Raw genomic sequence first — 9,145 nt, forward strand, 5'->3', positions numbered from 1 at the left:
CCCCGCCGCCGCTCCACACCGGGCACCCGCCGCCGCGCCACGGGCCATGGAACTGCCCAGAGGACTCCTGGTGGCCTGGGCGCTCAGCCTATGGCCAGGTACGTGCCCCTCTTGCCTCCCCTTGCCTCCGGGAACCCTCCCAGGCCCTCCGGGGCCTCTGATCCAGCTGCCAGGAGCGGGACGCGGTGCGCCTCCCAGGGTCCTATCTTAGCTACTCTTGGGGACGTGGGTCCCCCAGGAACTGGCTACAATCTAGCGGCTCCGCCAAGTTCCGCAAAAGAGAGAGGCGCGCGGAAGCGACTTGGAGCCAGGAGTTTGGTGTGTTTGGGAAGAGTTGAAGAGGCTCGAGTTGAAAAGCGCTGAGGGCTGGCCCCACTGGACTCCCCACTGGACTTGTTGGACTCCAAGGGCCACGCCGGGGTTCCCGCGCCGCCACCAGGGGCACTCAGGCGTCTCAGGAGCGCCGAGGGCCGGGGCTGGGAAGGGGATGGGGCGCGCGGAGCGAGCTCTGCCTCGCTGCCCGCTGCGCGGCGCGTAGGGCGCATCCTGCAGTGTGGAGAGCCAGGCACGGAGGCCCTGGAGGGCTGGGGAGACCTGGGAGCCGAGAGCCGCCCAGAATCCGTCCCGCCGCGGACCAAGCGAACCCTAGCGCGCCAGCCCCAAGGCGGTGGCGAGCAGTCGCCGGCCAGGCCAAAGGCAGCGGGGCGCAACTCCGCAGTCCAGGGCTCACGGAAGCGTTACCTGACACTCGGGGTAGGGACGGAGCATCGACCCCCACCCCGCGCTCGTTATTATGCAATTATTCAATAATCCGGGGAAGCCGCGGTCGCCGAGACGCGCGCCGCCGCCTAATGTACTCCAGGTGTCGGGGCGCTGGAGGACCTCCGCCGGCGGGGCGCGCGGCCGAGAGCGAGAGGCCAGCCCTGGGCTCTGCACTGGGGCACCCGGCCCGGGCTTCCCCACACCGCGCACCCCAGCCTGACCCGCCACGCGGGGGCGGCGGCCAGCAACGCTGTTCAATCGACGGCGAAAGCTTTCGGGTCCCTCCACGGCGCGGGAACCAGAACCCGCCTCGGGGACTGGCCGCCGGGCCTTGCTTTGCCTTGCCTTGCCTTGCCTCCCCTTATGCGTGTACTCCAGGCCGGGGCTGCGGCCGGTACTGGGGAGCTGTTGCGGTGGCAATGGGGGAGGCGCCCTCAGGGGAGCACAGGTGGAGGCCACCCCCAGCCCAAGCTCGTTCACCCCAGTTCCGGGGTACCACGGAAACAAGTGCACCCTCCTATCAGTCTGTCTATAATGATGCTTCAGGGATGATCTGTAGTTGAAAGGACCTCTGACTGGTGGAGTTCAATTTAGGTACTAGCGTCGTAGTTGAAAACAAACATTGATGCATTAAGTTGTGGTGGTGGGGTGCAGCGGGTAAGTGGAGAAGGCGAGGGAAGAGCTGTGACCAGGCCAGCACACAGCTAGAAACCGACTTCAGGAGGAGGTAAAGTGCACTCTGGGTCGTTCAGATGGGAGGAGAAACAACTCCAGGAACTGTCTTCAAATCACCCAGAAATCCAGCCACAGGAAAGGGAGTGCACTCCAGATAGGCGGAACCACATCCCCAACCCCCAGACCATGAGACGGAGGGGCTGCAGACAGTCTGGACCTCAGGAAGCTAAGAGCAAAGTCTTCGAAATCAGACCTGGCTTCCAGTTCTGGTTCTGCTGCCCACTAGCTGTACAACCTTGGGCAGGATATACAATCTCTCCAACAGGTTTCCTCCTCTGGGGAATGGAGATAGAAATTCTGAGTTAATAACACTGTGGGAATGATTGAGGCACTGTAAAAAAAAAAAAAGTCCTTAACACAGGATTTGGTGCACAGTAGGACTGTAGCAATGGTTGTGTTGTTACTCATGCAGGGGCAGAGGCGGGTTGGGGAATGGGGCAAAGGATGAGGACAGGATTTGTGACTCAGAGCTCCCTTTATACGGAGGAAACCACCCCTGAGTTATGTCTGGTCAGTTTGGGTTCTTGAAATATGGGATTCATTAAACATATCAATCAATGTTGGAACGACATCTGCTTGCAAGGAGCTGGGGCTGGGGCCCAATCATGTGTGCAATCTGGGCCCTGCCTAGAGCTGAGGACAAGGCAAGACCAGGGAAAGCTAAGTAAAGACACCAGGGAGTGGACAGCGTAGAGAAGATAAGGGCTGCCCTTCAAACAAGAGAAGTTCAGTTCCTCTTGATTAAGCAAGGGAGGCTTCTTGGCGGGGCAGACACCATTTGAACTGGGCCTTGAAGGAGTGTGTGGAGTGTGGACAGGCCATAAAGTGGGACTAGTCATATGTTAAAGTATATTTCTGGGATTAGTTCAAGAAATAAAGGTGAATATTTTAAAACCACAAAGATGACTGTGGTCAGTCTGTACTCTGAAGATTGGAAGAATCTCAGGGGTCATTGGGTCCATTCCTCTGGCTCCAGCATAGGATTGATGTTGATTTCTCATCACATAGATTCAATGTCAGGATTATTAGGAAGCTTTCCTACTGGTGATGACACAGTTTGGCTGGGCAGGGGACCTGTCACAAACCGGCTTGGGAGTGAGTCCCCATTGAGGCCATTATGAGTTCAGAGCCTCAGTCTTTCCAGAGGTCCTGCTGCAGGCTGGGCAGAGTGATAGAATGGACAAAACGATCAAGAAAGCCAGAAAAAAAAAAAGACAAGTCCAAAGACTTTTCCAGCTGACATTCAGAGAGAGCAGATCTATTGACCAGGACTTCAATACCATAGCGCATCTGTAAGAGTTGATGAGGTGATGATTCTTTAAAAACCTAGTCTTTATTGAGTACCTTTTATCTGCCAGGCCCCATAAAAACAGAGAAATCAGATACAGCGTGGGGTTGAAGGCCCTGAGGTCTCACTGCCTGGGATGGGTCTGAGTTTTGCTGGTGAAAATTCTGTGCCCTTGGCAAGTTACTAGATGGCTCTGTGCCTCAGTTTCCTCACCTTCCAGTTCTGGGGATGATAATAATAGAACTTACAGGGTTATCCAAAGATTAAATGAGCAAATGTATATAAAGTACTTGGAAAATTCCAGGCACATACTAAGCACTCAAAGAGGTTGAGTTTCTTATTCAGCATCGGCAGAAGCAGCAGTAGCAGCCGCAGCAGCACTCAGGGTACTGAGTAAAGGACCTAAGGATGCACAGAGATATAATTTTCAAACTCAAGTCCATAAGAGAAGTCTAGAGGAAGTGCTGGGGTACTGGAGGCTCAGAGGAGGCCTACATGCCATGGTTCTAAATAAACTTAAACCTTCCTAGCCTTTGACCCAGAGACCAGGCCCAAAGTCTTGATCATGATGGGAAATCAGGTTTTTTTTTGGCATTGAGTCTGTCTTGAAGTCAATATGATTTTAGTGTGTTTGATAGTTTCAGAAAAGAGAACCATCCCACTCAGCATGGCCCTTGCGTGTCCTTGTGGGTGAGGGGTCTTATTCAGCAGAAAAACCTCATATGGAGAAAGCACAGTCCTAGGCACCATGGATTTGCAAAGACTAAAAAGATCCAAACCCCGCTCGTCAGCTTTGGAAGAGAAGGGAAGGAGATGAAGTTTGTCACTTTGCCTCCCCCACTGCCCACCCTACTGGGAGCTTGTTAGCCAAGCCTCTCAGCTACCTTCAGCTGGGTCGCTTCTGGATCCTTCCACATTAGGCTCTGGGGGCCTGAAGAGATGGGAGTGGAGTGTCACCCACTTTCTGCTTATTCACCATGCCCCCATCTCTACCCTACCGTGGAACCCCCAGAGATGGGATGTCTAACTCCTTGCCATTCTCATTGTTTCAGTGCGGGCCCTTGAGGAACTCAGATAGCAATTCACCCTAATTTTGCCCTCCCTGAACCTCTTTCTCCCCGCTTTCTGTAGCGGCAGCTTCCTCAAGCAGCAGGGAACTTCCCTTCTGTCCTCTCCCCTCATTACGTAGGACAAAACTATGTTCCAAGCTGGCCTGGTTTGGCTCTTGCTGGTCAGTCTGGTGTTCAGAGAATTCAAAAAGCCCTCTTTTCTCTCGCCCTATTTTCTCTCCACAATACCAGACTTTGGAGATTATTGTCTCACTATAGGCTCCAAAATCTTACTTTGGGAGTCAAAGTTGAGCAGTGTTCTACAATTGCAAAAAGAAAGGATCCATCATAATCCTCCCCAAGTAGCGATGACCTCTGGCTGACTCAAGGAGGGTCAGCTATAAAACAAGATTTAAACATGCACTAACACATTTTTAAAATGGTATCTCTGCTTCTCTTTATTTCTTAATGCCCCTATCCCACTAGCATCAAACCATGAGCTACCATAAGGGATGTATAGCCATTTGAAACTATTTTCCTCAAAACAATTGTGAGGTCCAAAAATACCCACATGCCCTCAGTATGGAATGCTTGCTGTAGGGAGGTGTGACCCAGGTGGGGACCATCCCCAGCCCCCGGCATGTATGTCCTGACAGTACAAATTCTTAGTTGAATACCCAGAAGTTTATCAGTGAGGGAAGAAGAGGAGGAGAGAGACTGGAGCTGGTCATCTTGTAAACTGAAAATAAATAAACTCCCAAAAAATTCCCTGAAGAGTTTTCAGACTATGTACTTATGGCCTGAGTCACAGGATGAATAAAATCGCACCTGGAGGAAAAAGTCAGTGTGGTCCAACCCTCTCCCTGCCTCTGTCTCTCATTCCCCCTTCACCCACACACTTATTGCACAGCAGTAATAATCAGCATGCCTGGTCTAGGAGCCCAGCTTCCTGGACTCAAATGCTTTCCACTTGGGTGATCCTAGATAAGCCCTCTGGGCCTCGTTTTCGTCAACAGTAAACCGGGGAGAGTAATGACTTCACAGGCTGATGTGTATGTGAGATGATCTTACATGGTTCATTCCTATCAAGCGCTTAAAACAGCATCTGGCACCCAGAAAGCCCTTCATGAACAGCGGCAGTTATTACCCTACCCATCATTTATTATGTGGCTGATGCCAGCCACTGACTGCATCAAGCATCTTTTCACATCTCAGTTAGGTCTCGAAATGGCTGCATGATTTCACTAACCTGAAATCACCAGGTTACACATGAGAAGTTAAATGGCTCATCCAAGGTCATGAGGATTGAGTAAGAGATGGTGTCAGGATTTGTCTGCCCGCAAAGCTGCTGTCATTAATCCATGCATAGCATCTCTTTAGGAATTGGGCCTAGAGGGCATAGAAAGACCAGTAAGATGCCCTTGCTGAAGGAGCAGTCTTCAGGGGAAATAAGATCAGTGCACGCATGGCCATCCTCACAGGGATACCAGCCCAGGGGTGGCAGATCCCTCTTCAGACTCAGCTAGACACGAAGCTAGATGCTGTCTTGGTGAGAAGTGGTCCTCACCTGGTGCCACCTAACATGGGATCCTCTCTCTTTTACTTGCCTCTCAGCAAGTAAGGGCCAAGTAGGGCTCTACCACCTGCCCCTCGCTACCCAGTGCTCTGGGCCACTCTGCCCTAGGGCTCTCTCTCCAGCCCACCCTCCTGAGACAGGCCCGGTCCACCTTTCCTCCCTTCCCACCTCTGCTTCCATTCCCCTAATCAAAGCCTGCTCTGAGTTCCGGGCCTAATGAGTTAATTCATGCTGAAAAGCACTAAGGAGTGATGACAACTTCCTGTATCCTGCCTAAAGGGGTTTGCATTTTAACTGGGCTGTGCCTTGAGCCAAAGGAATAAAGAACTGATGGTGGAACTTCAGGCATGAGGACCAGCCAGCAGACAAAATAATGGAGGTGGGGGACCTGCCTGGCATGGTTCGACTGCTCAGCCCATTTCCATCACTTGTCAGGTGCCTTCTACCTCGGCCCTTGTGGATGATGGCGGCTTCATCTTATGACACAGAAGAAGCCAGTCTGTGGCTTGGGTGATGTTGTTCTAAAGCAGGCAGAGGTTTTTCCACGTGGCATGTGGGATGAGTTAGGCAACTTGCTATAGCAACGTGCTCTGGATTCCAAACAGGATGACACAGAGAAGGGGTTCCTGCCTCCACAGCTGGGGCTGACAGTTTTCTTCCTCCAGCAGCATCACCCAGCTGGTCCATGCTGCCAGGAATCCTGACCTAGAAGATTTCCAGGGCTGTTCTTTGCAGATCAGGAGGACTGAACTTCAGGAAGGTCACGGAAAAATCATGAAATGAGCAAGTGTGTGCAGCTCTCGTCTGCAAAGAGCCTGCAAAGAGCTCTCCCATATGTTCGTTCTATCAGTCAGGATAGGCCACATGAGGCCAGAGGCCCTGCCAAAGCTGGTATGGACTTTAGGTAGATGAGAAAACTGAGGCTCTCAAAGGTTGAGTGATTTCCAATGATTTTCCCAAGATCACATAGGAACTTAGGGGCAGGTCTCCTGGCCAAAGATGATATTAGGAACCTAATCAAAAGAACTTAAGGAGAAAGCAATGCTTCAGCCAAAAGAATGGTATATTTTCTATATTTTCTATATCTGTAGCAGTTAGGCAGGACTAGATCATTGAAATCATTCTCTGTAGACCCTTGGGGAGTGTCCCCAATCTCCACCAACCTCTCTCTCACCCTGAGCCAACCCCAGGCCTTCAGAGCACTACTGCCTCCTCCTACCAGGAAGAAGGCCACAAAGCAAGGTCCAGCTCCCCTCCTTCTGCTGGAACTGCTCTTTTCCTGGAGCTCATAGCCCCTCATATTCAGTGATTGGTGGCAGCCATAAAGTTCCACAAATAATTTGTAGACAGAGCTCTTCTCTGAGTTTATTCACACCTCTTACCAGCTACACAATCTGTGGGACCCAGTGCAAAATGAAAATGCAGGACTCCTTGTTTAAAAATTATTCGGAATTTCAAGATGGCCACAGGAAGCATTAAACCAAGCAGGGACTCTTTTGAGTGTGGGCCCCTGAGCAACTGCACAACTATGAAACAACTCTGCTCACGTGGTCCTCCCCACAGGCCTGTAATTTGGCAAGGAGGCATCATGATTCCACTTTACAGATGAAGAAACTGAGTCGCTTGTCCATTTGGTCAACATGTACTAAACACCCACTAAACCCTAGGCACCTCCAGATTCTGGGGATTCTAAATAAGATAAGGCACAGCCTTCTCCTCAAGGAACATGGCAGGGACAGAAGGACACAGATCACACACAGACTGCAGGGCTCATGTGAAGTGCCGGGGCCCATAGATGCAGTTGTGTCCATGGAGCAGTTCTAAGGGCACATGGCCAGGGCTGGGGGATGGTTTTTAACCCGCAGAATTCAGAAGATGCTCTGTCTCCAATTACTGCCCCAAGACTACTTTAAGAATCTTTTTGGGGAGACCTTCGAGCATTTGACACTGGGTTCTGGAGTAGTCTCCTTGGCGAATGCAAGAAGCCAAAACTTGAATTCACTGTCCTCTCTTCAGCCACAGGTATTTGTACTGCTGTAGTCCTGGTGTGTTGACACCTAAATAAGGGGTCCCTCCTCAGGTTCTTTTACCTGCCCACCTCTGCCTCCCCTCTTGGTCAATCATGGGATTACAATTAATCAGCAAATTCAGAATCCGCAATCCTGGGTAGACAAGAGAATATCGGTGTAAAACAAAACCCTTGCCTAGGTCCCACCCAGAACACATCATCACTCTCCATGGTGGAGCCCAGCACTGGTATTTCTTAAAGCTCTCCAATAATTCCAATGGACAGCCAAGGCTTAGAATCACCAGTGTAATCTAAACCTAATCCCCAATCAAGCAAAAGAGAAAACACCGTCCAGGGAAGGGAAATGACTTGCTCAGGGTCGTCCATTTGGTCAACATGTACTGAACACCCACTAAACCCCAGGCATCTCCAGGTTCTGGGGATTCTAAATAAGATAAGGCACACCGTCCAGGGAAGGGAAATGACTTGCTCAGGGTCACACAACCATCGGTGAGTGGCAAAGCCAAGATTTCGCCAGTTCTCCTGACTCAGTTTTTCCAGTCCTTCTCCCCAGCCTGAAACTGCACAGGATTCATAGCCAGGCTGGGCTAGAGACACAACCTGGAGTCAGAGTTTGAGAGGCTAAGGGGTGGGAGTTGGTAGTTGAAGGGTTATACATTGGTAACCCAGTCTGTGTCTCCCCAAGGCCATAAAACTGGATGGCCCCAAGCGAGAGATCCAGGAAAGACAAAGAGGGGCTACAGGGACTAATTTGGCAGAGGATCTGGTCAAAAGCGCCCCCAGACAGATGGAGTGGTACCAGAGGTTGGGGGAAAGTGGGAGATGCTCAGCAGGGGTTAGACGAAGCCCATCAGGGTCCATCGCTCCCATTCTGGGCCTTGCTGACGCTATTGTGAGTGTTCAGGTGAAGTAAGTGCCTGACTAGGAATGAGGACCAGCAAAGCAAAGCCCAGGCTGGGTGGGAAAGGGATGCTCCAACACATTTAGAGGAGGCTGGCCTAGGGGCAGAGCAGGAGGATCCTGGGGCCTCCCTGAGGCCCAAGCCCAAACTCAGGTATCATTGTGCCTCTTGCTCCCACTCACCCAGCCCTTTTTCAACAGCAGCCAAAGTGAGGCTTAAAAAAACAAACTGAGTTGTGTAGTCACTCCCCTGCTTAAAACCCTCAGCGGCTCTTTATTGCCGTTAGGCCGAATCTAGGCTCTTTAATAGAGCTAACCAGACCCTGAATGACTGGCCCTGGCCTGTGCTTGGGAATCACCTCCAGCAGCACCACATGCATGGGCCCCTGCACACCCCTGCAGCACCCACCAGACTGAGTGTCTTAGCTTCTCAAACACACCAGCTCACTCTGGACTTCACTCATATTGTTCCCTATACCCTGTTCTGCCACTTTCATTCTTCTGGCTGCCTCCCACTTATTCTTCAGGTCTCCACATGGGCACTAATTCTTCCTGAAAGCCTCACCTGGCCCCTTCCACCAGACCTTGGAGCCCCATTTGTGTGATCTCAAGATAACCCTGTACTTCACTCACCACACAGTAGTACAATAGCCTGAACATCTTCTCCCACTAGACTGAGAGCAGAAGCCACATCTCCTTTTAATCTCTGTGTCCTCGGCTCTCACACAGTGCCAGGCATAGTAGGTGCTCACTTAATATGTGTTGAATGAATGTAACAACTGTTTGTCTAAGTAGATGAAAAGATA

General features: G+C 51.3%; 1 protein-coding gene across 1 annotated transcript in view; it reads left to right on the forward strand.

The window, feature by feature from the left end:
• The first annotated feature begins 6 nt into the window (after positions 1 to 6).
• ITGA11 (integrin subunit alpha 11) overlaps positions 7 to 9,145 on the forward strand; it is a 111,618-nt gene continuing 102,479 nt past the window's right edge. The window contains exon 1 of the mRNA XM_015595883.2: positions 7 to 98. Within this exon, the coding sequence (XP_015451369.1) occupies positions 47 to 98 (52 nt within the window). The 5' untranslated portion in view covers positions 7 to 46. The remainder of the gene's footprint in view (positions 99 to 9,145) is intronic.

This window comes from Pteropus alecto, unplaced genomic scaffold (assembly GCF_000325575.1).
Source record: "Pteropus alecto unplaced genomic scaffold, ASM32557v1 scaffold86, whole genome shotgun sequence".
Classification (NCBI taxonomy): Eukaryota; Metazoa; Chordata; class Mammalia; order Chiroptera; family Pteropodidae; genus Pteropus; species Pteropus alecto.